At 50.9% G+C, this 26,062-nt stretch overlaps 9 protein-coding genes across 9 annotated transcripts; 5 read left to right on the plus strand and 4 right to left on the minus strand.

Annotated features, from left to right (window-relative positions):
* Positions 1 to 1,529: 1,529 nt before the first annotated feature.
* Positions 1,530 to 2,097, plus strand: TrAFT101_004914 (uncharacterized protein; the record flags this gene model as incomplete). The annotated part of the gene is made up of 3 exons (XM_066127324.1): positions 1,530 to 1,743; positions 1,801 to 1,860; positions 1,925 to 2,097. 3 exons carry the CDS (start codon positions 1,530 to 1,532, stop codon positions 2,095 to 2,097), a joined length of 447 nt encoding a protein of 148 aa, XP_065983435.1.
* A 443-nt stretch (positions 2,098 to 2,540) lies between these two features.
* TrAFT101_004915 (uncharacterized protein) lies at positions 2,541 to 2,936 on the plus strand (the record flags this gene model as incomplete). Its single annotated transcript, XM_066127325.1, has 1 exon — positions 2,541 to 2,936. The coding sequence occupies one exon, from the start codon at positions 2,541 to 2,543 to the stop codon at positions 2,934 to 2,936; it is 396 nt and encodes a 131-aa protein (XP_065983436.1).
* Positions 2,937 to 3,025: 89 nt separating this feature from the next.
* TrAFT101_004916 (uncharacterized protein) lies at positions 3,026 to 5,300 on the plus strand (the record flags this gene model as incomplete). Its single annotated transcript, XM_066127326.1, has 2 exons — positions 3,026 to 3,506; positions 3,592 to 5,300. 2 exons carry the CDS (start codon positions 3,026 to 3,028, stop codon positions 5,298 to 5,300), a joined length of 2,190 nt encoding a protein of 729 aa, XP_065983437.1.
* Positions 5,301 to 6,332: 1,032 nt separating this feature from the next.
* On the plus strand, positions 6,333 to 9,064 carry TrAFT101_004917 (uncharacterized protein). The gene is made up of 2 exons (XM_024906769.2): positions 6,333 to 7,602; positions 7,676 to 9,064. Exons 1-2 carry the CDS (start codon positions 6,934 to 6,936, stop codon positions 8,768 to 8,770), a joined length of 1,764 nt encoding a protein of 587 aa, XP_024759716.1. The 5' UTR covers positions 6,333 to 6,933; the 3' UTR covers positions 8,771 to 9,064.
* Positions 9,065 to 9,222: 158 nt separating this feature from the next.
* Positions 9,223 to 11,967, minus strand: TrAFT101_004918 (uncharacterized protein). Its single transcript, XM_024905779.2, has one exon. It carries the CDS (start codon positions 11,591 to 11,593, stop codon positions 10,310 to 10,312), a length of 1,284 nt encoding a protein of 427 aa, XP_024759715.1. The 5' UTR covers positions 11,594 to 11,967; the 3' UTR covers positions 9,223 to 10,309.
* A 2,948-nt stretch (positions 11,968 to 14,915) lies between these two features.
* TrAFT101_004919 (uncharacterized protein) lies at positions 14,916 to 15,272 on the minus strand (the record flags this gene model as incomplete). The annotated part of the gene is made up of 1 exon (XM_066127327.1): positions 14,916 to 15,272. The coding sequence occupies one exon, from the start codon at positions 15,270 to 15,272 to the stop codon at positions 14,916 to 14,918; it is 357 nt and encodes a 118-aa protein (XP_065983438.1).
* Positions 15,273 to 15,310: 38 nt separating this feature from the next.
* On the minus strand, positions 15,311 to 17,544 carry TrAFT101_004920 (uncharacterized protein; the record flags this gene model as incomplete). Its single annotated transcript, XM_024909913.1, has 3 exons — positions 15,311 to 15,554; positions 15,617 to 17,245; positions 17,315 to 17,544. 3 exons carry the CDS (start codon positions 17,542 to 17,544, stop codon positions 15,311 to 15,313), a joined length of 2,103 nt encoding a protein of 700 aa, XP_024759714.1.
* Positions 17,545 to 21,038: 3,494 nt separating this feature from the next.
* Positions 21,039 to 23,757, minus strand: TrAFT101_004921 (uncharacterized protein). Its single transcript, XM_024900418.2, has 2 exons — positions 23,326 to 23,757; positions 21,039 to 23,260 (listed from the first exon to the last, which is right to left on the minus strand). Exons 1-2 carry the CDS (start codon positions 23,545 to 23,547, stop codon positions 21,443 to 21,445), a joined length of 2,040 nt encoding a protein of 679 aa, XP_024759713.1. The 5' UTR covers positions 23,548 to 23,757; the 3' UTR covers positions 21,039 to 21,442.
* Positions 23,758 to 23,944: 187 nt separating this feature from the next.
* TrAFT101_012022 (uncharacterized protein) lies at positions 23,945 to 25,819 on the plus strand. The gene is made up of 4 exons (XM_024901955.2): positions 23,945 to 24,113; positions 24,204 to 24,501; positions 24,559 to 25,038; positions 25,095 to 25,819. Exons 1-4 carry the CDS (start codon positions 24,093 to 24,095, stop codon positions 25,496 to 25,498), a joined length of 1,203 nt encoding a protein of 400 aa, XP_024759712.1. The 5' UTR covers positions 23,945 to 24,092; the 3' UTR covers positions 25,499 to 25,819.
* Positions 25,820 to 26,062: the final 243 nt, after the last annotated feature.

Here is a 26,062-nt window from a genome sequence, read left to right on the forward strand (position 1 = left end):
AGTAGCTGCAACAAATGATTCCGTGGCCTTTTTACATTATGTGGCACTATGGTCAGTGAGAAAAGACAGCTGCGTTGGGTTTGGCTGCGAGTGTTAGCTGTTGTCTCCTTCAATAAATCTGTTGTATTGATAAGGAAGGGGGAAGCTCTTATTCGATTGAAGCATTCAATAGACTCGGACAGCCTAATAATGCTGACTTATGTTTCAATACTACTTCCTAAGTCAACTTAACTCTAGCAGGAAGGAGCATTAACACGGATTGGTAGAGCAGACACTGAGGAAGCGCCTGAAGCACAATACCGCATGGCTCTCCCCTACCTCCTTAAGCGTCTACATCATTTACAACCCTCAATAGACAAAGGCTACAATACTAATATAGGTAAGTATCTAGTATAGCTAGAGGTCACAGCTATACTGAGTGCCTACTAAGTAATTCTCAACTTTGAGTAAAAATCACTGCTCTGTAAAGCTCATACAGAAGGTGCTGCTAGAGATTAATCCTAGTCCCAGTTACATCGTGCAATGTCCACCTACTTTGTATATTCTTTCTAAGTTCCGTGAAATGCTTCAGGTACTTAGGTACTTACTAAGGTATGCTTTTTGTTAGCAGTAGGAAATAACAACTCATGGAGGAGGAAGGCAGGCTATTGGCAATTATAAAACGCCCAATACATTACCGACTCAAATAGTTCCAGGTTAGGTAATAACACAACCAAGAACCTGTCAACCATGCAACGATACATCTTTGGCACGCTTCTCGCATTGGCCATTGCCCCCGTAGCAACCACCGACGGACTCGACTTTGAGATGTCCTCCACCACAAGTGGAGGCATTGCCACCGAGCACTGCACATCAGTCACCTTCTAGGGCCTTAACGTGACAGTAACCGAGAACGGGATGTGAAACATGGAGACAGTTGTTTGGAGATGCGGCTCAACTGATGCCGGGCCAAACCATCCCCGTGCCTTTAAAGACCAACGAGGAACAGACATGCACGGTTACTGGGTCCGAGAGTGTGACACTGGCGCAACCCCTCAGAGCCGCAGGGCGGCTGTTATAGCTACTACGGTTGATTTAACTGACGGCTGCTATGCAGCGTTGCAGTGGACTTATGGGCTGAATATTGTGTGTGAGTCAAATTAAGCAACACACACCGCTAGAACTGTTAGATTAGCTAGTGGACAGTGGAATTGTCATGAGTGTCTCGTCCAGTAGAATGAAGCTGGGTTCTTCACAAGGTGCATCTAGCTTGACTTATAGGTCAATATACAGTGCATATATAATCCGAATACCAACTATCCGCACTGTATGCCACACCAACATTGTCGCACCAAATCAATACTGCTGCTCCAGGCTAGCTAGTTCAAGGTCCAAGGCTCGAAGCTCACCAGCGCGTTCGCATCTTTGTTTATCATAATCACGATCTATCCAGTCGACCTCTTAGACACTACTCCCAGACTGCCCTACGGCAATAGCGGATATATTCATCGAGCGTACTTCCGCACGCACGCGGACATTGATTGCCGAAAATGTCGTATCCCACCAGGTCTTTTTCGTCGCATATGCGCGCACCAAGCAGTTCAATCGCCTCAGCTCCACAGTCACCAGCACTGTTGGCTCGAATTGAAGAGAAGAAGGCAGAGCTTGAGAATCTCAAAGAGCTCAGAGACTTGAGCGCAGCAGTAGCAACCCAGATGGAAGCTCTAGAAGAGAAACTGTCCACCCTGTCTGACGGAACAGAGGGTAAGACTGGTACCTAGCTATTATTGTAGCGTTGGCTTGATATTAACATACGGGTAGCTATTGCTGCTGTGGTTGGCAACTGGCATAACGTGCTTCGTGCCATCAACATGGCTTCAAGTAAGTCCGGCTTCATCAAGGTTACTATAGCTATAGTTTGCACAGCAGCTTAACCATCCCACAGCAAAGCTAGCAAAAACAGCAGCCGGGCCTGGCCCAGAAGAAGAAGCGTCCTCATCGACAGGGCCGTTACCCCAAACTCTAGTACGCATTCCTACGGAACACGCACCAACACTGCAGGCGCAAGCAGAAGCGGCAGAAGCGGCAGCCGAAGGGGAATCGACGTCAGATCCTTAGGCTAGAACGAGCAGACGACGGTAATTAAAAGAGAGAGCCTTGGACCGACTACTATGAGAATTGAACCTAGGCTCGGTAATAAGCTATCACGGGGGAATAAGAGGCTACCTAGGGATATGACTCCAGGAACCACAGCTCACAGGGGAGCTTGATGGGCAGCTCCATTTTTGGTTTTATGGTTCCCCGGTATGGAAAGTTATTCCTCAGAAGACACCCTTATCTCTGCTGCAAAATATTGAACTCCAAGCAGCGGATAGAGGAGACATCTTCCCAAATGCTGGCAGCACCAGCCATCGATCGGCAGCTTCGCATCCTGAATATTGGTAACTTATAGCGGGGCGGGCGATAAAATCGCGACGCGTTGCCTCGGTCTCGGCTGCGATGCCGCTCGCCACTTCAGCACAGCTACCGGAAAAGCGAGCGACAAAAAAAGAAAAACGGAAATGACGATGGGTCGACAAGGTCCAAAGCAAGAACAGTGGAACATGGCCGGCAGTGGTGGAAGGCGGAAGAGGCCGCACTCATTTAATTTCGGCTCCACCAAAGGCCATATCTGTTTCACCCGCCATCAACACACTCAGTTCATGCAGCTTTTTACGGCAATCCAGCCCAGCTCATCTACCCCAGAAAATCATTTGCCTATGTTACTATGCCCAAATCAGCATCATCAACGCAACCTTGATTTCAGTTCAGCACCACTAGTTGAAATAGAAGAATTCTCGAACATATTGAATCTGGCCCCGCTTGCACACTCGACGGGCTTCAGGGTTGTTTGCGAAATTACATACGTTTTTTTGGTACTGGGCGCGAATAGTGTAATTGATTTCTGTCGTATCTGATAGAAACCCCCTGCTTGCGAAGTTTCCAGTCCACTTGGCCCTCAACGGTTTTTTTCTTTTTTTTGTCTCGGAATCACATTGGCGAAGGGATGGCCCGGTGCAGCGTTGCAGCTACACCGGCGACTGAGGCCGGCGACTTTGAACGATTGCGGAATGGAGGCACATTTGACGTTTGCTTTGGGGCCGACCTTTTTGGGCGACCCGCCAGCTCTCGTGACGTTTACGAGTACGAGAAACTGCCTCATCTTCCGACAAAGCAAATCACCTCGTCGAAGCGGAATTTAGCGGGGGGTAGTGTTGACCAGGATCCCTGCCCAGGTCAATGTCACGGCCAGGGTCGCCAGGCATCGGATGTTGCCTTTGCTAATGGGCTGAAGAAACATGTCGTGGCAACATCCCCCTCGACCCTTTGTCGAGCAGCCAAACCAGCCTCACAGCCATTTCGACGTCGGCCAGCGGTTGATTCAGAGACGTTCCGGCCTCTCGACTCATTGCGAGAAGCATCTGCGCTGAGTGTCAACAAGCACAATTATGAGAACACGGGGTCACCGTCCACTCGTGAATCTCCAGGTGTGTTGGCATACAGTCGCAATCGTTGGCGCTCTCCTTCTCCTTCTTTGCAACCAGTCATTAACATATTTTGCGGTTCTCCTAGAGCGCTTCGCTGAAGTATACGACCTGCTGAAAGACACGGTTACCGAGCGCTCCATCTGGGAGCAGGTTAAGAAACACTCAGCCGGTCAATTTGAATGGCTGATGACCCATCTGCCGTCTCCAGACTCAACCATCCACGACAGCTCCTCTGAAGAGTACGCTACAGGGGACGGGACGCACGGAGTCCACGATACGGTATACGCTTGCAGTCTAGTGTTGCAGAAGAAGCGAGGGCTTCATAGCGACAGCGAGTGCCCGCTCAATTCATATTATTTGCTGGCTACGCCATTGCAGTACAGCGCCAATTGGACTGTGGAAATGCAGGAGCCTCGAATTGTGAACGACGAGGACGAATCTGTTACCTGGGTAGACAGGAGCCGCCCAGGAACGCCGCCAATGAAGGTTCCGGAGATTGTATATGCTGTTGAAAATGCAGTATCGCCGACGTTTACGGCAGTGAGTGATAGAAGCTTTGGCGAGAGCTCATCAAGGACCACATCATTCTCACTGCCGCGGATTGAAGACTCACTGGAGGAGCTGGACCGGCTGGAGGATGAGATAGAGGCACTGAATGACTTTACACACTCTCAACAGCTGCATTCTCAACAGCTGCACTCTCAACAGCTAGTGCTGCTAGAAAAACAACAGCAGCAGCAGCTAGCAAAAGCTGGGACCCAGCCAACTGTAGAGAGGGCAGCCAACGCCTCGAAAAGATCGACCGTAGCATGTGCGCCGGCCACGGTTCGCGTGAAGCCTACAGAGAAAGTTAGTGCACTGCCGCGTCGGTCTACGTCTCTTGTGGTACGGGAGAAGAGCTTAGATGAGCCAACCAAGGCATCTCTGAGCCGTCGGTCGGGTCTTGGCGTGTTCATGTCGAAAGCTGGTAGCACCCTGGCGACGGTCGCCAAGTCATCAATTGGATCATCAAAAACGCCTACAATTCCCAAGTTCGAGTTACCAGGTAAGGCTGTAGCTCGACGCTTGAAGGAAGTTCGTGACGCCCGCGAAGCACAGCAAGCCGCGGCTCACAAGGCATTGGAAGCTCCTCCTGCCAAGCCCAGAACCAGCAAGACTTTGCCCAGGCCTACCTTTGAGCTGCCTGGAGATACCATCTCCCGGCGGAAGAAGGAGGAAAACGAGGCAAAGTTGAAGGCCCAGGAAGAAGAGCAGCGCAAGAAACGGGAATTCAAGGCAAGGCCAGCAAAGCCAAGCTCTACACCCAGCACGCTTCCCCGGGACACGGTGGCAAGTCGGGCTCGCCAAGCCAAAATCCAGGAAGAGACTGCAGAGAGATTGGCTGCCTCGTTGCATAAGGTCAAGCGGCTATCGCTGGGTCTTGTGCGCGATGAGCCTACGACACCCACGCTAATCAAGACGGAGAAGAAGCGCGGCGGGCGTAGCTCCATGATGGCGGCCGCTGAAGAGATCAATAGGACTGTTCTAGCATCATTGGGCAGCTCGACTAAGAATAAGAATCTTTTGTCCATCGGAGGCATGATGTCGCGGCTGAAACCCCGAAGCAAGGAGATCCAGGCACAAGACACTGCAAGCATCAACGAGAGGAAGAGCTGTGAGATCAGCGAAAGACCGATGACAGCTAAAGCAGCCAGAGACGAGGCTGCTGAGCACTCTAGGAAGGCGAGCCGAGAGTGGGCAGAGAGAAAGCACCGTAAGGAGACGTCACCTCTGAAGCGGGAAGCGGAACCGTAACTAGGCGAAGAAGCGATGGCATCACCACTAGACCTTGAGAGGTGCCGCCCATAGTCTATTTTGGCTATTCTCGCTTCCATCATTAGCTGCTATTTCTTTTTTTCTTTGTTTTTCTTTGTTGTCCTACCGCAGACGCTCTGCGTTATCTGAGCAACACCGGTACGACGACAATTATTCTAGACAACTGAGGGGGAGGCCATACAGGCGGCGAAGTTTATTGAGCATTGGTACGGATCGGATTGTACAAATAGGGCATATTCGGCAACGGGAGGGATTGGAGTTTTGGGCATCTGGATTTGGCGTTGTGCGTTTGCTGACGCCTTGGGAGACAAAGACTTTTACGTCTTTTTGGGAGCGATCCCGTAGTTGCAGCCGCGGAGGCGCAATAATACTTACCTGACTAGAGTAATGTTAACATACATTAGCACTTGCTGCTACTGTGTACTACACAGCAGTAGTAAGTTATTAGTAGCAGTTAGATGGAGGACACGGCATTGGAAGATGCAGGGCTGACAATTTGGCGGCCGATAATTGGGCAGATGCGTTGGAGCACGGTGGATGAGACTAAAGGGATCTGCTGGCCGGGCTTGAATGCATTGTTGAAACAATAGACTAGGATTAGTGCATACATGGCTATATCATTTCGACTAGACTAACGGGCTGCTTCTTCTTTTTTTTCTCTTTCTGTTTTTGCGATTGTAGTTCAAGGCAGTTGTCTGCTATTAAGAATAGACGGCAATACATATCAGTTGTGTTATGTTATTTACATGCCACTGTTACAAATTCTACTGTATTAGTATAATACCGAGAGGTAATGACGGATTTATTACCAGCTACTATACAAGTTGGGAAGCAACTATGGCAGGAATTCGGTCCGAGAAGGATGAAAATACAAGGGAAGCGCTTGAAGCGGGAAAAGCAATCTAGACGCCGTTCATTGGCTCGGCTGGTTTCTGGTATTCACTTTTATTGATAAATTCGAAGCTAGGGACGCAGGTATCGTTGCATTTATTCATTCGGATTTTCTCGCAATCTTGCGGGTTTAGTCCTCTTTTTTTTACCCTTTTTACCCTTTGTTGCCAGTTTCCCTTTTTATTCCTTTCCCTAGCTCTACAACTCTTCAACATATCCTCATTTGCTTGGATCAAAGAACCCAGGCGAGCGATCTTACAGAGACTTTATAGCACTACGAAAAGCACCCGGCCGTTGTGCATCGGCCTAAAAGACCCGCCCTAGAAAGTAGGTGCAGTAGTCGGGGAGCTTAAACGTGAATCCTGTCAGCTGTCAGAAGCTTGGAGCTGTTTTAGCTTGGCGGGCAAGAACTCATCTCATCTCATCTGCATCTACCATTACCTGCTAGTAGTAATCTTGTTTCTCGTCATCTTTTCATCTCTTTCTCTCTTTCTACTGGACAAAGACATTGTTGCCATACTCTCTATTCAACTTCATTTTAGACCTTCTCGAGTCTTTTCTCAATAGGATATAAGAGAGAGAAAGACGTACGTCATAAGCCAAACTGACTCGCGTGCAGCTCTGTTGAAGGCGTCACCAACTTCAACTTTCAGTTTTTCAACTCCATCTTGCTGTTCGATATTCACCCGCCAGACAAGGAGCCCAAACGGCACCGCCGGCCATGTCTTCCTCGCCGACCGTCACGGTCAACGGCTGCACCATCGTGGGCGCCTTCCAGCCCGCCTCGGCCAAGTACCCCAAGGCGCTGGACATCTTCCACGGCATCCCCTTTGCCAGCGCCCAGCGCTTCGCCCCCGCCGTCGCGACGCCTCTGGGCGACCAGGCCTCGGGCCTCGTCATCGATGCCTCCCGGCCGGCGCCCTCGCAGCCGTTCCCGATGGCGCCGCACGCAACGGCCGAGGACCCGCTGAGCCTCAACATCTTCCGGCCGTCGTTTTCGTCGTCGACGTCGGTGTTTGTGGTGGCCGATGGCGATGGCATCGGCAATGAGGAGGATGCTCTTGCTGCTGCGGCCGGGACGAGGCGAGACCTGCCGGTGGTGGTGTACGTGCATGGCGGGGCCTTTAACTTTGGCTTCCCCGCGGAGAGGGATCTGGCGTCGTTTGTGGCCTGGGGGAGGAATCAGGTGCTGGTTGTGAGCATTTCGTATCGCCTGGGCGCGCTGGGGTTCTTGGCCGGCTCGCCAGATGTAACGACAAAGGGCCTGAATCTGAATCTGGGGTTGAGGGATCAGCGGGTGGCGGTTGAGTGGGTGAGGCAGTGGATCGGCGAGTTTGGCGGAGATGTTGATGATATCACGCTCTGGGGATCAAGTGCTGGGGCTCATTCAGTGAGTTATGATATGCTGACGATGATTGTGGTGATGGCTGTATACAAATTACTGATATTGATTGCTTCTCCAGGTCGGTCATCACATGCTGAACCCTTCTCCTCTTCCATTCCGCAAGGCCATCCTCGAGTCTGGCTCTCCAACCGCGCGCTCTGTCCTCTCAGCGTCACATCCTCGCAACGTTGGACAGCTAAGCGAACTCGTCATGTACGCCAACAACAAGCCTCTCGACTCCCTACCCATCGACTCCCTCGTCCAGTCTTCCTTCACGGTGTATGCGATGCACCACACAGCCGTGACCTGGCCGTTCCAGCCCGTTATTGATGGCCCTGGAGGCGTCATCCCCGACCTACCGCTGAACCTGTGGCGTGATCTCATCAGTTCGGGCCGCGCAAAGGACTTATCCGTCATCACAGGCTTCTGCTCTCATGAGGGCACGACTTTTGCTCCCCAGCATGCTTCTACCAGCGCCGAATTCCGCTCCTTCTTCCAGAAACTCATCCCTTCCTTTTCAGCAGACGATCTTGATGCCCTCGAGATGCTATATCCAGATCCTCTCATCCATCCTGATTCTCCCTACCGTCAACCTCCCGGTATAGGCGGTCCTCAGAAACGCCCTTATGGCGCTCAGTTCCGACGCATTCACGAGGCGTATGGCCATTACGCCTATATATGTCCTGTTCTACACACCGCGCACACATTATCTAGAGCCGGCGCCCGCGTCTATGTATACGAATATGCTGCGCTATCTTCCCCCTTCAAGGCAGCGTCTCACGGCGACCAACCTCCAGCCGTAACGCACGATCTAAACGTCCTCGAATTCACCCCAGGCCTCGTAGCCACCGCCAAAGAAATGAGCCAACGCTGGATCTCTTTCTCCTCATCTCCATCTGGCACCCTGGACCAAGGCGACGCAGATGAAGCATGGCCCGAGTTTCAATCACCCTTTGGAGACGATGGCTCTCTGCCGGGAGCTGGACTCGGCGAGCTCCTCGTCTTTGGAGATGGCAATGATGAAGCCGCGGGAGGCCGGAATCAGGGCACGCCGGTGAAGACGAGGACGCTGACGGAGAGGGAGCTGGAGCAATGTCGCTTCTGGTGGGACCGCATGGAGTTGAGTCAGGGCATGGGAGAGCGAGGCGCAGCGACAGCCTGGTTAAGAGCGTGACAGCATCAGGGGAAGAGAATAATTAAAAGAGAAAAAAAAAGGCATGAATTGGGGATAGTTTTATCCTTGGAGTTTCAAAAAGGGTAAATATGAAAATAAAAAATGTGTATGATAGGCTTTTCGTGAGTTGAGGATGTAGTGGCTTGTAAACTACCTAGCGATTTGTAGATGATGTACACTGCTAACACATAAGCGAAGATAGTGTACTTGTAGATAGGTCAGTATTGAGGAAGAAGTAGTGCCGTGATGTGTAAATAAAGCTATATAAATCATGGCTGACACAATATATGCGGGTAACTACTACCTATTAATCACTTGAATCTCGCTTTGAAAGAATCAAGAAAGCAAGGGAGAGGAGAGGAGGGGTGTGTTAGCGTTCATCAGATATGGGCATCACACATCAGCTCAGTTGATAACCTGACAGCGTACTCTGCACTCTTTTTTTTTATTTTATATATATATATATATATTCCTTTGCGAAAAAGGAAGCAGCTTTGGAGGAAGAATTAGTCTGCTGATAACGCCACTAGTCGATGCCCTTTCCCTGATCCTCTCGTCAGTTTGCGATTTTGCCTAATTATTCCACTTCTACTTGGGCTTCTCCTTTGTACACCCGCTGTGAGCTCCTGCTCTTCTCTCATGACTGGCTTGAGCTCTGCGTTGATCTCCTTAATACCTGATAGTAGTATTATACTATTTTTCTTTATTATAAGGAGCCATGTAAAAAGAAAGAATATAAAAAAGTAAAAAAAAAAACATGTTAATTTAAAACTCATTAACAAGCGTGGTAGTGACTCTATGATTATTTTTATGAATAGCATAATATGGATAAATACGTAAAAAGGGGGAGAGTGTGATATTTCAGACAAAAAGGCATTAATGACAATGGCAAGTCTGGATAAGAAACAGCAGCAGCAGCAGCAGCAGCAGAAAAATCGGGCTCGCTACGCCTATATATGCATATCGTATTCGTATGTACAAAGCAGCGCGTCTTTCTCTTTTCTGTTTGTTTGTTTTGCTTGCTTGTCATGGCCAATACATGCATTAATAGTACCAAGCATGAACAGTCATGTTTCAACTCCTTCATCCATTTAGCCATGATAGCTGTCACCTTTTCCTCCTGTCATCTTCGCAAAACAAGCAAACATAATAAGCGCGTCCTTCTTTTTTTAATCCTCCTTCCTCCTCCCTCGCCCTTCTTGTTCTTGTCCAGATTATATCAATTCTTTTGCGCATAAAATTAAAATAAATTCAAACTCAAATGCCAATACATGGCATGAGGGAAAATATGCAGCTGCGCCGTGTTATGCTGTGCGGTGCAATAAATAAAGCGAGAGTGTGAATGAAGCGAGCGTAAATAAAAAAGAGAAGAGCCAGATTTCATGGTATGCAAAGCATTATTAAACAAGGTGGTCGCAAAAAAGAAACATCCTAAAACGCCTCTCATGGTCCTTGAGCATCTTCCAAACCCCAGGATATCCTTGAAACACAACGAGCGTTAAAAAAAAAAAAGTATACGAGTCTCACAAGCCGCACCAACTAGAAGTTCTGGGAAATACCAGCGCTCTGTTGGGGGAAGTGGCCAGGATTTTCAACGCGCGCGCTGCGACGTGCAGGATTATCACGGATAATGGGTGGAGCGGGCATGTTGTCGCCAGGATTGCCATAGCCAGTCTCATACGGGCTCTGGCCATATTGATCGTAATAGCCGCCACTACCGCCGTAAGCCACGCCCACGCCCGCATCGGAGCCGTCTGATCGGCCAGTTGCGCTGTATGAAGAAGACGCATTCGAGGCTCCTCGTCTAACGTCACCTCGGTTGTTTGCGGCTGCGGGGCCCATGGCACCAAGAATCTCTCCTTCAGGGTTGTCAATCAATGCGGCCTCGGACATGTTACCGCGAGAAGGCGCCATGTCAGAATATCCGTTGTTGGTGGCGCCAGATATCGTTGTAGAAGCCTTTCGGCCGGTTGAGCCGCCGGCGAGAGTGGTCGATCCCCAGCCACGATATCCCACGGATTCCTCTTCTCTCATCTCATATGAATCTCCGCCAGACATACCGACAACGGGAATTGTAGGATCCGCATTGGGGTTGTAGGCATAATCTTCGACTTCCTTTCGGCGCTCCGCCTCTGCTTGACGGCGCGCGCGAGTCTTCTTCCAGAAGAAAAGCCCAATGACTGCCAAAATAGCAATAGCAACGATGGGTACGACCACGCCAATGGCTACCTTGGCTGTTGAACTAAGGCCGCTGCTGCTGTCCTTACCAGCAACGCCATTCGGGGTTGCCGTAGAGGTAGAAGAGGTAGTTATGCCACTTGGAGAGCCTGAAGGCGTCGTAGTGTGTGTCACGATGACATTAACGGTAGAACCACCTGTGCCCGAGACAGACACGGTGACATCACTTGACGATGGTGGTGGTGTTGTGGTGGCTGATGACGGATTGGAGGAGCTCGGGGGTGTTGTTGACGAAGGGGGGCTGCTGGTTGTTTGGTCCGGCGATGTAGTGGAAGAAGTAGAGTCTGGCGTCGAAGATGGTGACGAGCTCGATGAGGTTGACGGCGGCGGTTCCGTAGTCGGAGGCGAGGATGTTGGAGGCGGCGCAGAAGTCGAGCTCTCTGGAGGAGGAGTAGACGACGGAGTCGAGCTCGGGGGTTCTGTCGGGGTTGAGGATGGAGGCGACGATGTCGGCGGTGGTTCGCTCGAAGTTGGCGGTTGATCTGGCGGCGACGTCGATTTCTCCGGTGGAGGAGCCGAAGAACTGGGCGCTGCGTTTTCCGCTGGTGGTGCGGTCGAACCCTGTGGTGGATCGGTTGTGGCCATGGTGACGGCGCCGACGAGGTTGGTCAGAGGCGTGAATTGGCTGTGTTTATGTGTGATGTCAGCGTGAGGCCGAAAAGGCGCTTAAGCAGGCCAAGAATGTAGAGGTGCAGCGTAGAAAGCAAGTAGCAGTCATCATCATCTTGAGCATCTGAAGTCGACAACGGGTAGTTGCCCGGGTCTGCGCAGATAAGCTAGCAAGACGGAGCCATGAAGCGGCTCGAGGCCGGATGCAGGCGCAGCGCACAAAGTCGGCGAGAATCCAATCACACGCCCAAAAAGAAAAAGATCCAAAGACGTCGGCGAAGCACAACAGAGAGGATCGTCGGAGCAACGGATCGGCCTGATAAGGGAGGCCAAAGGCAAGACAATGAAAGCCGCAAACGTACCTCTTCTGACTAGTCGAGCGTTCCAAAGAAGAATCCAAAAAAAGGATTTTGGCGCTCGCGGAACGAATCAATCAATTCGAACGACGAAACAGATGGGAAAACCGAGCAGCCACCGTCACAGAGTAACAGAGAAAAAAGAAGAGAAAAAAGAAGCGCTGTGCCCAAGATGGGTCTCTCGCTATCTTTCCGTGTCGTAAAACACAAAAGGGCGTCCAGCCGCAGAGCTGGGATGCAGCGATTTTCTGACGGGCCGGCCAGAAAAGCTAGCCTTGGGCCTGGGCTCGTACAAGATTCGCACCCGTTGCAGCGAATGGAACGGCAAGCAGCTGCGGGATTGTGGGCCGCGGAGAGTGGAGGGGCGTGTCTTGCAACTGAGAGACACACGTCGTAGAGTGGGAAGGTTAAAAAAAGAGGAGATGGAGGATTGAAAGCGCTTAGGAATGCGCGAGAGAAGGCGGGAAAAAAAAATAATAATAATAAGGCGAACAGACAGACACACACGAGCGCCAGGCAGGACAGGGAACCGCTGCCAGGGGTGGGCTGAGAGGGAAAAAAAGGATTTGATGACACGAAAAGGCCGAGCCCAAGCCCCAATCAATTGCTACGACAGAAACGCGTAAAAGGCTGCCGGGCTCTCTCTCTCGCTCGCTCTCACTTGGGCCGATGAGGGAAAAAAGACAAGCTGCTACGACTAGCTCGAAGTGGTGGCAGAAAAATTCGGTTTGGGTGGGCTGCGCGGGTGAGGCCAAGAGAAGCTACAGGCGACGATACGAAGGAAACGCCGAGCTGTAAAGTTCTGACGCACCCGAGGGCCAGATGCACCCAGACAAGAGAGAGAGAAAAACGGACGATGGGGGTTGTTCTGGCTAGCGCCACTCGTACCGGATGCGCGTTCCTGCAGTCTCGACCAGTTTTTTCGTTTTCTTTGTTGGCCTGTATTACTACATGTACTTGTGTAGGTGTACCTATTCCCCCCTCATCCTCTACCTATGCTGTACTGCAAGCTGTTGTTGTTCTATTTTTGCTTCTCTGCCTCGCCTTGAGCCGGCCTTTTGGGTTGTTCTAAGGTTTTTGCCTCCCCGAAAGCTTATTGATGCAAAGCTTCTCTCCCCCCTAGAAGGAAAATTCACATGGGAGGGAAAAACAAAGCAGCAGCAGTGAAAACCGCACAGGACTTGTTTAGTACGGCCAGTGGCTGGCGCTGCTAGTAGATCAGGCCAGAGCCACCACCACTCTAGCAGCCCCCAGAGAAATGGCCGAAGAAACTTAGCCTAGCCTTGGAGCGACGGCGCTGGAGGAGGCGGATGGGGCTGTTTTGGTTCAATTTAGCACCAGGTGGACTAGAACCGGCTCTCTCTCTATCTCTCGCTCTCTCTCTCTCTCTCTTTTTTTTTTTTTTTTTTTTTTTTTTTCTTTCTTTTTTTTTGTGCAGTTGGTTGCTGGTGGCTTACAAGAGTCAATTGATGACTTGGTAGGCGAGATTACGGACCTGGGCTGTCACGCCAGCAGCCGGCTAACCGCTAAAGCCAATCCATTCGGGTCTGGGTCAGTGTCAGCCGCGGCCAGTCCCTGTGAGAGCCAAGGAGGCCGCCGCTCCATTTAGCACAGCATGTTTTTTTTTTGCACATGGTGACCCTTTTTCGGGCAAAGCCGCCTGTGTTTATTTGCAGGTCGTATTGCTTGTATGTAGTAGTATAGGTATTCTTCTTCCCCTTATCGCCTTCCTGGAAAACGACGTGCTGTTTTCCCTTCTGCTCTCTTCTCTTTCGCCTCCTGGGAGCCTTGCTTCGCATCAGCGAATCATTTTTCCCATCTTTGGTAGCATTGTGCCTGTAAGTGTTGCGCAACGCTCGCAAACGCGCTGCAAACCATTTCGCTCGCGGTACAAAACCCCCCCCCCCCTCCCCCCTAAGGAACCCCCGGTCATTATTTACGGAGCGGCAAGCTCAGATGATGCGTATCATACGTATTCATTACGCACGGGCTTGGCTCTGCTGCTGTGTCTCACAACAATCAATCGCAGACAAGAAAGAAAGAGAAGAAATGCGTGTGCTCATTTCATACCAGACCGCTGCCAGCAGGATACATACTAGTATGTAAGCAATAGCCTTATCTCGCTCACGCATCTCATCATCGCAATCACCATCAGCTGTCACTACTAGTCTAGTAGGTAGTAGCGCCAAATTACCCTGCCTTGCACATGGCAAAAACACAAGCCGGCAAGGGAACAGAAAAGCGACGGAAATGAAATTTGCACTGCCCGTCTCACCACCCGCCACTGCCACAACAGACGGATCCGTGGGAGGTGTGGATTACTAAAATCAAGCCTAGACACTGTTATTATTAGCGGCCCTTGCACAGTGACATTTCAATGTACCTTGGTGGTGCACATGCTATTCTCCCGCCTCTGCTGTATGCCAAGCTCCTAAGCTGGAGCGAGACAACATTGATACCGTACATCGTAGTATCAGTGTAGTACTACTGTAGTAATAGTCATAGTGGTACTATAATGAGTGATCCAGGTCTCCTATTCCATAGGGAAGCGAGAGAGAGAAGAGACGCCACGATCCCTTACTCCTACTGCTACTATTATTACCTACCAAAGCATCCATAGCAGATGTTAGCGCCGCCGCAAGCCGGTTGCTCCACAATAACGGCCATTAAAGCATCCGACAGCATGAACTCCCTTTCGACAGGAAACAGTCCTGAGTAAACAGCACGTGATGCTGGTTGAACTTCATCCCATCAGTTTATCTGTTTGCCGATCCTGTACAATGAGCTGAAAAGACGACACAAGGTAGAGAAAGATGCAAATTGAATAAAATTTCTTATATTTCAAAAGGTAGCTAATCATATATCATGATAATCTTGTCTGAAGAAAGTCGGGGAAGAGAATATATAAAAACGGGTGAGTGCATCTGATTGACCTATATTGCCTATGTACAGTTTTGTTCCTTCAGATGCCCAAAGAAGACGAGGCACGAAGTGTTGTCGTCACCTGAGATATAGAATTTCATGTGTTTCGGGAGGGTGTTTAGGTTCCAGTGTCCGTCTATATGCAAACATCGCAGCAACAAAAAAAATTCGAAAAAAGGCCCAATATATAAATAAAACTTTCGAAAAGAGAGCTCCGTCGTGAAATCCCTAATTACTCCTTGGTTGGAAGTGAACAAAAATAAAACAAACCTCCCTGGGGAGAAGCCGCTTCGAATGCCGCTGTCTGGTGGCAAGATCATGCAAATGCCGTAAGCAAGAAATGACGACGCTGATACTAAAGAAATGCTAATCTTCATCAAGATTCAGCTTATAACCTTCACTTTCTGCTCCCAATCTAAGGTCGCAGGGTCCATGAGGGCTTCAGCTGGTCGTCCATGGCAGCTGTCGTGAAAACTGTGTCACCTGGAAGGCGACTGATGCGGCCTGCTCCACTTCGGATGGCATTGAGCTGCGTCTGGGAGATGCCGCTTCTGTTACTCCTGATGCTGCCTGCGTCGCTGGCGACCTCAGGATCTCTGAACTTCTTGGGAGGGGCAAAGTCCAGGCCAGTGAAGGTGCTAGATTTTCGGAGCAAGTGTCTATAAGAGAGATGAGTTAGCAAGCATGTCCCACTTTTATCAATGTGATCAATAGTACTTACGGGCTGGGTAGAGGTGTTAGATCTTCGAAAGCAGTCACCAGCGGTGAAGCAGCAGTTGGTGGCTGCAGGAAGGGGCGTCTCTCGCCAAAGGGGCTTTGACTTCGGCCGGCAACGTTATCCCTGATGCTAGACGGGGGAGCAAAATCAGCGGCATTGAAGATGGCGAAAGAATCGTCAGCTAGCTTGGATGGTGTTGGCAGCGTGGCCAGAGCAGCCGGAGGAGGCAAGTTCTTCTTTGGCTGGTTTTGGCGAGCCCATCTGCCAGATGCGGAAGAATCCGGTCTAGGGCCGAAAGCTGATCCGGCGCGAGGACGTCCACCAGGGCCGGGAGAGAAGGTTCCGCCATTTCCATTAGCACCACGGAAGCGCGGGCCGGGGCCACGTGAGCCACCCCGAGGAGCACCTTGACGGCTACTGGGAGGTGGTGTCATGGCACGACGGGTAACAGGCTGGGCATAGGGCATAACAAAGGCGTTGGTGTCGGCGTCATAGTAAGCAGCTGCCTCTAGGTAACCTTGATCATAGTCTTCATAGTAATCGGGACCGCCCTGTCTCTGTGGCTGAGGCTGTTGCTGCTGCTGCTGCTGCTGTTGCAGGTGCTGGGGAGGTTGAGTGGGCATAGGAGGGGGCGCTTCATTAGAATCATCAAAGTACTCCTTGTAGAAAGAACGGATACGGTTGGCGCGGACTTCAGGGTCATCAGACTCCATGGCTTCGCTAGGAGGCAGAGGCCTGAATCCCACAGAGAGTCGCTTGTTGGCGTTGTTTTGCGGAACACCGAGGCCACCGCTCTGCTGAGGAGCGGGAAGTCGAGAGAGAGGTCGGCCACGGGGTTCTTCTTCCTCATGTGCGGGGGCGTCCTCGTGAGGGGGTAGTCCGGGAGAGAGAATCTGGGGAACGTCAGCGGGGCTGACGTGCGAGGCACGACCATTATCGGTGTAAGCAGATGAACGAGCTGAGCTAGGTTCCATGTTGGGGCTTCGGGAGCCGTCGAGCTTCAGAGCAGCGGGAGCAGGAGCCGGGATATCGGGCACTTCGAATTCGTCGGCGTTGAAGACGTCGACAGGGGCAACAGTTTCGATTTCCGGGACAATTGGCTGCACGGGAACCATGACATCGTGGACCTCGGCGGCACTGGGAGGAGGCTGGTGCGTAGGCTTGGGAGCGGTAGGGGTAGCAAAGGGATCCTCTTTCTCATCCGAATGGGCCTGGGGCGTTGTCGGAGGCATGGCGAGGGCACTGGACTTGGGAGGGCGTCTTCCAGAAGGGCTGTCAGTCGTCTTGAAGGATCGGATAGAGCCAACATCACTATTTGCGTATTGGCTAACGGTTCTATAGGGGTCATTTTCGGTTTGGAGGGTTCGAGCATACGAGTGAATAGATTCGCGAGATCCAGTGTTGCCCGGAGGAAGAAGATACGGTGACGAGAGGTTCATGTCCATGGAAAGTCCACCCTTGTGCATGCCTTTTTCAACTCCGCCAAACATGCTCTTTCGCTTCTTGGAGGAAGCATTTCCCAATCCAAAATCCAGGTCCTTGGTAGGATCGTTGAGCTCTTCCAGCCTGTCTCGGCGCATATTCCTGCGGTGGAGGAAAAACAAAACGATGACGGCCACAACAACCGGAATACTGCTCCAATTAGCATCACCATCCGGGACGGACAACTTCTTCGGCTTTAAACAATAGCAAATCACTTACATAATTCCCAGGACGATGGCGAGCGTCGAGTCCGATGGTCCAACTGGTTTCTCACAAGTATTGGAGGCATCTGTCGAAGTACAGCTCGTGCTTGATCTACGCAGCAGAGATCCAACGGACTCAAGGCTTCGGCGCAGGTTCATTCGCGATCCCATCCCAGAAACTTGTGCATCACGCGCAACCAACCCAGCCGTGGCTGGGTTGAACCCTCGAGCTCGTATGAAACTCATCTTTCCCGTTCCTCCTAATCCAAATAAATAATAAAAATTACTTGCTGGGAAGTATATGTCGAAATAAACAAAAAGATATTATATATGACGTTCGCTGACTATAATCGACGTGATATACCGATCGCCATTAATATGTGGATTTTGTTTTTTTTTTTTTTTTGTTTTGTTTTGTTTTGTTTTACACCGATTGGTAGCTTCTCTTTCCAAAGGAAAAAAACCCGCGAACGAGAGAAAGTTGGCCAAATAGCTTTGTCGATCGACGTTCGTCCAGGAAGGACCAGGAAACCAGAAAAAGCGGGTAAAAAACGAATGCAATGCCAACCGGACGGGCAGAGACAATGAGTGACTGGTGCTGCTGGTTCGCAGAAGCAGCGCGCAAAAAGGAATGACTGAGAGCTTGACAAGCAATACCAAAAAAAGAGTGACTGGCCCGCTTGCAGGCGGTTCGCACGATAAATCGCAGTGGTCGACAGAAAGGAAAGACTGGCGATGGGGAGAGGAGAAAAGAAGAGGAAGAGCGCGAGCGAGGATAAGCCCAAGGAGAGGAGAGGGAGACGAAGCGGGCTAGGACGGCGATGGGCCCTGTGCAATAGGCCTGGTGGGACGGCGCAATGTGCAGGTACCAGCGCAGGTACCGCTACAAGCAGCACCGGGTGGGCAGCAGACGGCGTGTTCTGCAGACGGCTGCAGCTGCCCGTAGCGGCAGTCGCCCAGCGTACTGGTACCTGCCCGGGGCCGTGGTGAGCAGAGTGATTGCAGGGAGCCCGGCAGGTTTGGGCAGCTCCCTTCCCCTTGCCGGAGCGAATGAGACAGCGCAGGGCAAGGCCCAGCAGCGGTCCAGGGGTCGAGCGCGCAGGCACATGTACCGGTACCGAGAGGGGTTGGAGATTGGAGATTGGAGCTTGTCCTGCTGTGGTCAGTGAGCTCCGGCGCCGACGAGCTTCCCAGGGTCATAGGGAGTTTAATTTGAGCGGTGCTAGCGCCGGGCCGCCGCGCCCAAGAGACGCAACAGCAACGAATCGCCCGCCTGTGGGCGACTGGGGATCGCCTCCATCGCTAACCCCGTGCCACAGCGGCCAGTTTCTCGCGCATGGCGGCAGCTCCAGAGCGCCAGATGCGAGCGCCAGTCGAGGCGGCGTCCTCTAGCTGTTGATTCAGTGCGTCGAAAGAGGAAAACAAAGGGCCTGGCGAGCTGGGCCTAGCAGGGGCCTGACGCAGGTACAAAGGCCCACGCGAGCACCCCTCACAGTATGAAACATTCTCTACAGCAGGCTGGCTTGCACTGTCCCAGGGCCAGTCTGAAGCAACAGATCCCTGCATCTGGCACTGTGTTTTGCAACTTTTCAGTAGTGCTGCCCCTGACGCTAGCCCAAGAACGCCTTAGCCGTCCCGCCAGCGCGCGTATAGGAGTCCTCCAACAGCAAATTGAACTTATGCATTTGACTCAGCATCTGTGATCTCGCTACTTTAACAGCGTCGGCGTTGCCACAACTCCTTTATCATTGTTGGCAGCAGCATTTTCTGTTTAAAAGCAAAAAAAAACTTAGCTAGCGCCAGCCTTGTATATGACACTCCACATATGCGCCGTTGAGGGGAAGCTGCCAACGCAGAGCTGATGGGGTTTCGGACTGCTCCGTAATACTTGACTTCCGCTTAGTTGAAGAGACTTGGCGGCACCGGTGTGTCAAGTAGAGCTGCAAGCACTGTACCACGATAACATCGTCGCTTAGGCCTATGAAGATGAAGGCTCAACAGCAGCATGGCCAAGGTAACTACTATAACATGGTAATATATTCCCGCAAGCACCTGATACAACACAATATGCGGTGTACATGCTGTTAGTACCAGCCTGTGCGCCCCGAGCTTAGAATTGAATGCACACAGCTCGAAGCACAAGCAACACAACGCCTCGGCCACATTTTCTTCGGAAATTTGTCACCAGATGTCCGTGCTGTGTCAGTGCAGGCATTATCAGCGCTGTCTGGGTCATGAAAGAATAGAACCAGGCGAAAGAGGCACGCACAAACTTGTGTCTGAATTGCTGGTGCTATAGAAGAAATGGCGCATTCGAGAAGCGAGTTCGCCTTGATCGCACTCGCAAGCTGGGTGCCTCTTTGAGCGCAAGCGTCTTCCCAGCCGGTATCCATCCAATAGGAGCGGCCAGAATGCCAGCTTCATTAAACGCATATCCACCGCAATGCACACAGTCTCGCGCAACTGCGGAGCTGCAGAAGAGCTCCATCCGCATCCTGCTTGTCTCCATCCTCGCCTCAAAGGCATCCACCGCAAACACTTGCGCCGCAGCCCCTTGGCCGAATGCAATCTTATCGTTCTATGGGTGCAATCAACTGGTCTTAATATAGATACAGAGCATGTCTTCCGCTCACACTATCGAAATTGCCGATACGCTCATAATACTACTAGTACCACAACTCCTTCGCAGAGTGCGCTTCGTGCAGTGCTGTGAAGATCCGGCCCGCTGCCCGGCTGGTTTGAAAACGAAGCTGCCGCTTTTCCGATATGAACTCGCCCCCTGGCCACCGTGGTCCGGAGCACTGCCCTGCCGATGAGACGCTCAGGATGATAGTTGCGGAGTCCAATTAATGGCACTAGCAGGAAAAAAAAAAAAAGCACGGAGTTCCAGCGCCGAGTTCCAGCAGAAACAAAGAAAGTAGTGTATTGCGATACAGGCACTGGTACTTGTAATAATCAATACCAGGCACCACGTTCGGATGCTAAGCCGGCGACTAGGACAATGAATTGCCCTAGCCAGGCCGTGTGTTCCATCTCCATGTCTCTCTCCCTTGCCGCATAATGCCACAGGTCGGTGAGTCGCCAGAATAATTCAGACGAAACAGGAGAAACGGGTCTTGACATGCGGAAAAGAAAAAAAGCTTCTGCCGCACGTTGGTTTTTCTAAGACCCTTGGCAAGACATGGGGGACTTCGCTGTGAGTGAGACCAAGACAAGCTTCTTGTCTTTCTATGCAGCCTGGTGGAGGTTGCGTGGAGAGTTCCTCTAGCAACCAACCTATGTCTGGCCAGTCGGTTTAGAGAAGCCTTTTTCCTTAGACTTGACATCAATATTGGCAACGTCGAAAGATCTTTTTAGGCTATTGGCGTTTGGGAGCTCGATAGTCGAGGCATTTTTGGTCCCGTGAGCCCGGTGGCCATCTTGGTTAGGCCTCTCCATTCTCACATTATACGCAAGCACTACTAGTAGGTACAAGTGCCGCATCATGAGGGGGGGCTGCTAGGATCCTAGCTCATGCCCTCTTATCACGCAAGGGGGCAGAAAGCGTACCTGTTTTGGCCATCAGAAAAACAAACAAACGAGATTTTGCTGCCGCAGTGTATGTATCAGTATCAATGGCGAGAGCAGCATGAAAAGTGAATCATGGGTGCCCCCAGCTCAGTGAATCTTTTTTCAAGGAGCGTATAAAGAAACTTTAGAATATGAGCAGCACAGGCATGTTTGGATGGCGTGGAGCAAGGCGGCAACAGACGTGGGTTCTATTCACTTTCGGCTATTTCCATCGACCCTTAACATTCTCCATACAAATACTCCATACATGCTTGTAATCAAAGTATGTATAGTAGTAGTAAAAGTGGTAAGACCTAACAGTGAAGTACCTATATCTCACTAGCAACAATCGTTTTCCGTTTGGGTGGCAAATACAAAGGGGGCATTCCAGAACGATCCATTGAGCAGTGCAAAGATCCCAGAGACGGCAACTACGGCAAATAGCTGGGACTAGTCGGAGTAGTCTGGATCAAGCCGATATGCATTGTGTAGGGTCGTATTTGCGTGACATGTCCATGCTCTCTTGTTCTATATTTGAGTATTGCGAGATCCTAATAGCCTGAATAGTAGTTGTTGATGCATCGTAGCTAAGCAACTAGCCTCGAGAGTTTGAAAGTTTATAAAACTCAGGCGCATACTCAACTAACCAATTCTTCTCAATTTTCGTAATGTCGCGAATATACGTCTTGTCTCCCGTTTCCATTATCTCATAGAAAATGACCCAGTCAGCTTTGCGATTAAACATTAGCGAATTAGGGTGTGCGTGCAGGATAGTGCCGCCCTCGACGTTTCGATAAGTTCCATCCGGCTGCATTCGTGCTGTATGGGCAAAGTAGCCAGAAGTGAGGCAGCGTCTAATTTGTTCTGCCTTGTTGCTTTTATCCACATTCGAGGACGACTGTTGTTTGGACGATAGCGTCTCGTCAACGTTAATGTGGAATCGTTCGAGGTAGCGCTTGAGCTGGGCTCGGATACTGACTGCCCGAGTCAAGGATTTGTAATTGAGGTTATGCTCATGGCAAAATTTAGCCTCTTTTTTTCCCTTCGTGATGAACGTCTGGTAGACATTGAGCAACGTCAGATGATCACCTTCTTCTACAGCAAACTTACGCCGTGAAGACTCCATCTTGTGTCGCTCGCCGTCATGGTAGAACCATATGTTCCCCCCTAGGCTTGTCATGGCAGCAATAGTCAACATTTCGCTTAGGCAGTTGAACTGCGGTGCTGATAACAGTGTCTTTGCCATCATCGGCTCGACTGCTAGTTCTGCCATACGAGACCCAAGCGGATGTGTTAGCTTTGCATACTCATCTAAAGCTCCCAATGAGTACAGTAGTTCGAGTGCCTTTGACATGAGTTCCGACGGTGGTGAGGAAAGGAAATCAAATCGAACCACATTGTCGATACCCAGGGCTTTCAATTGGAGAACGGTTGATGCAAGGTTCGACCTTTGTATCTCTGGAGGGTTCGTTTCCGGTAACGCCTGGTAGGCGGCTTCGTTGTAGAGTCGATAGCATTTTCCGGCTTTGGTACGGCCAGCACGACCGGCGCGTTGAGAGGCAGATGCTTTGGATATGGGCGTGGTTGTCAATGTGTCTATGCCTGTCTTGGGATTATAAGCTCTCAGCTTGACAAAGCCGCAATCAATGACATGGACTATGCCGTCAATTGTGACTGAAGCCTCTGCTATGTTTGTTGAAAAGACCACCTTTCGTGTTCCTTCAGGTGCTTTGTCAAACACAAACATCTGCTGCTCTGTCGAGAGTCCGGCATAGAGCGGCAATGGCTGTAATGGGCCGTGCTGGCTTTCCAACTGCATGGCTCTCTCAGCTACGGCTTGAATCGCATTGTCAATCTCCTCGCGACCCGTCAAGAAGACTAAGATATCTCCCTCGCCTTCTTGGGTGTGAATATCAAAAACAGTATTGACTGCCTTCTCGACATAGTTTTCTGCTGGCGCCTCGAGATATAGAACATCAATAGGATATGTTCGTCCCTCTAGGCTAACAATGGTAGCAATCTCCTGTGGCGGCTGTCCGTCTTCTTGCTTTTTTGCTTCCTGGTCAGAGCTTGCTGTGAAGAATTTAAGAAACTGCTCAGCTTGGAGCGTTGCACTGCTGACGATAATGCGAAGCTCGGGACGCTTCCTTCGAATCTTCTTCAACAAACCAAGCAAGATATCGGTACTGATGGATCGCTCGTGAGCCTCATCCACCATAATGACAGAGTATCGCCTCAGCAGGGGATCAGTCAGTGCTTCCCGGATAAGCAGAGCATCGGTCAGGAACTTTATCCGAGTTGAAGACGAGGTGACATCTTCAAAGCGAATCGAGTATCCAACCTCTTGGCCGACTTCACATCCCACCTCATCAGCCACTCGTAGAGCAACCGTTGTGGCGGCCACCCGGCGCGGCTTGCGCGTAAATGTCAGTAAAAAATTATTTGGATGAAACAGCTCTAGAGAAAACCAGCGCTCACTTGTGTTATTCCTATGATCTTTCCATCTGAACACCATCCAGCGCGTTCGAGGAACTGGGGAATCTGTGTGCTTTTGCCAGAGCCGGTCTGGCCTATGACGATGGTAACCGGGAACTTCTCTACGACATAAAGTAAACTTTCGCGGTATTTTGCTATGGGAAGCAAGGATGGTGGCTTGTGCAATGCGGGGATGAATGACGAGTCGAGGTCGAGGTCTGTCATTGTGAAATGTTTATGTTGATCTCATTTGGTAAAATTGCTGCTAAATAAGCAGCTAGCTGGTGAGATTGACGTCTGTCTGAAGCTCGTTTCAGCTATAGCATCACAATGCTATGCTAGCCAAATTGTTGAGAGAATCGAATTACTTAAAGACGTGCGCCAGCAGCTTCACATCCGTTCATATCTAGCTCTTTCATGGCCTAATCCCAAGACCCGTTGCATATCCAGTTTCTTCGTTTCCGTTGAACGCTTTAGGTAGGCAATCTAACTTACCCTAGAGCACCAAACACCCCAGCCACAGTGTGGCGCTGTGGCTATACACGGCTCATCACTGCCACCCTGAGCTCCTTTATTACAGTGGGGACGTCATCAGCGTCGTGGCAGGCGTCGTGGCTAGCTTTCAACCCCTCCGTCATAATCGCAACGGAGAGACCGAAACTGAAGCGAGATAATTTTCCAGAACACCTCAGCTATAAGCGAAATCACGAGAATCGATCGCATTAGTAACACTCGGCGCGCGCCAAGGGTAAACACAAGAGATCGCGACGATGTCGGCTCCCGTAGATACGGTATATATGATCCACCTCCCCAGACGGGCTGCTTGTTAGTGGCGAGAGAGAGCTTGCGCTGATGCTGATGCTTGCGGTTCGACTGCGCAGAGCAAAGTGACAGATTCAGGCGCCGAATCGCCAACCACAGCGCAACCGCTTGATATGTCAGATGATGAGGTGCAGGAATCCGGAATAACAGGAGACGGCACCGTATCACCAATGCTTGGCTCAAGGCAAAGCTCAGAGGGCCCAACCCCTCCACCAAAGCCTCCGCGTCCCATGACCGAGGCGCAGAAGAATCAGATCACTCTGAAAGAGGCATTTCCGACAGTTGACGATAATGTCATTAAAGCGGTCTTGAGAGCAAGTGGCGGCCAGGTCGAGCCCGCCTTCAACGCTCTACTAGGTGTGTTGCGCGCGAAGACGAATATTCTACGGAAACGCATGCTTACGATGAAACTAGAAATGACCGACCCAGAAGCGGTTCTCAACGAGCCGCAAGAAGTTCCGCCCCAGCAGCCCCCAAGGCCTTCGCGATCCCAGATTGAAGCAGACGAGCTATATGCGCGCCAGTTGGCAGAGCACTACGATAACGTCGGCGCCTACGAAGCTCGCACCTCCAACCGTGGCGGTAATGGGCGCACAAGATCGCAGCCCGGCTACGAAGGAGAGGAGCGAGAGCATAGCTTTATAGATGACGACCTCCCAATCATCCGCGAGAACCTCCGACAGGGATTCGTGGAGACTCAGTCGAAGGTCAACGGCTGGATTAGTATGATGAAGAAAAAGATCGAGGAGAATTTCGACGAGAGTGACGATGCTCACCGCAGCGATGGGCCTCAGTATCGCCATGGTGGGCCTAGCAACAGGAGTACGGATTATGACGCAGATCCGCAGGTGCTTAGTGATGATTTCGCTGGTATGAAGTTCTCGTCGGACGGCAGTAAGTACTTGGTGCTATCATCGTGGCTAAAGCATAGCTGACAATCATTTTCTAAGCCCCTGCTCATAACATCCGACCGATGGCCAATACTGGCGTTTACAGACCACCTCCTTCAGCTTCACCGCGACCAGAGGGCCGAAGAGTGGGATTCAAGGACGAACCTGAAGAGATTAAGATGTATGATGCTTCGCCAAAACTCTCTCCCAAGGGCGAGACCCCGGGCGCAACAGGGGCCAAGGCAAGCAAATGGCAGCCGCTCTCTAGCGTGGAGCCAGATCCGATTACCGATAACGATCCTTTCAGCTTGGGAGATAGTGAGGACGAGGGGGAGACAAAAGAGAAGCCGAAGGATGGCAAGTTGGACGATGCCGAGCGGTTGAAAAAGGCGGCTGCCGAGGCGATGGCTGATAGTCTGGTCGATCCAGCGAAAGAAGGAGATTCAAGCGCAAAGAAGAGCTGATTGCTTGATGAAGATGAAACGGGATGGAGTTAAATTACCTTAAAAGTAATCAATGGCGAGGCTGCTCATGTTTTTAAAATCCTTTATCTGTGCTGTTGCTTTCAAGTGGTAACTGAAATTAAGCAACAGCAATTTCCTGGTGCTTTGGAAGGTTTATTACGATTTTGGGTGACATCGTTTAGTTTCGTACTGTAGATGCTACCTGTTGAATAGGAAGGTAAGATTTATGAAGACTACCTCCATAGCTACTAGGTAGTAATATGCATGACTGCGACGTCTTGAGTACGATTAGCGAATTGAATCTGCTGCGCGCTTGACCTGCTAGCACTGCGCTGATGGGCCGGGTATCTTTTCCGTGCGTGGGTTCTCATGACAAAGAATTGATGGGTACATCCGAGTTATTGAGCGGCTGCCCGCTCTCATATTGCAGCTGCCTCAACGGCACTCGGTGCGTTGAGTCACGTAGCGCAGGACAGATGGCACGACTAGCAAGTACTTGGCTGCCACCCAGATTTCGGGTTGTACGAAGTACATACTTGTGCCTCCAACTCGTGCCATGTGTGT

Source organism: Trichoderma asperellum, chromosome 3, assembly GCF_020647865.1.
Source record: "Trichoderma asperellum chromosome 3, complete sequence".
NCBI classification, from domain to species: domain Eukaryota; kingdom Fungi; phylum Ascomycota; class Sordariomycetes; order Hypocreales; family Hypocreaceae; genus Trichoderma; species Trichoderma asperellum.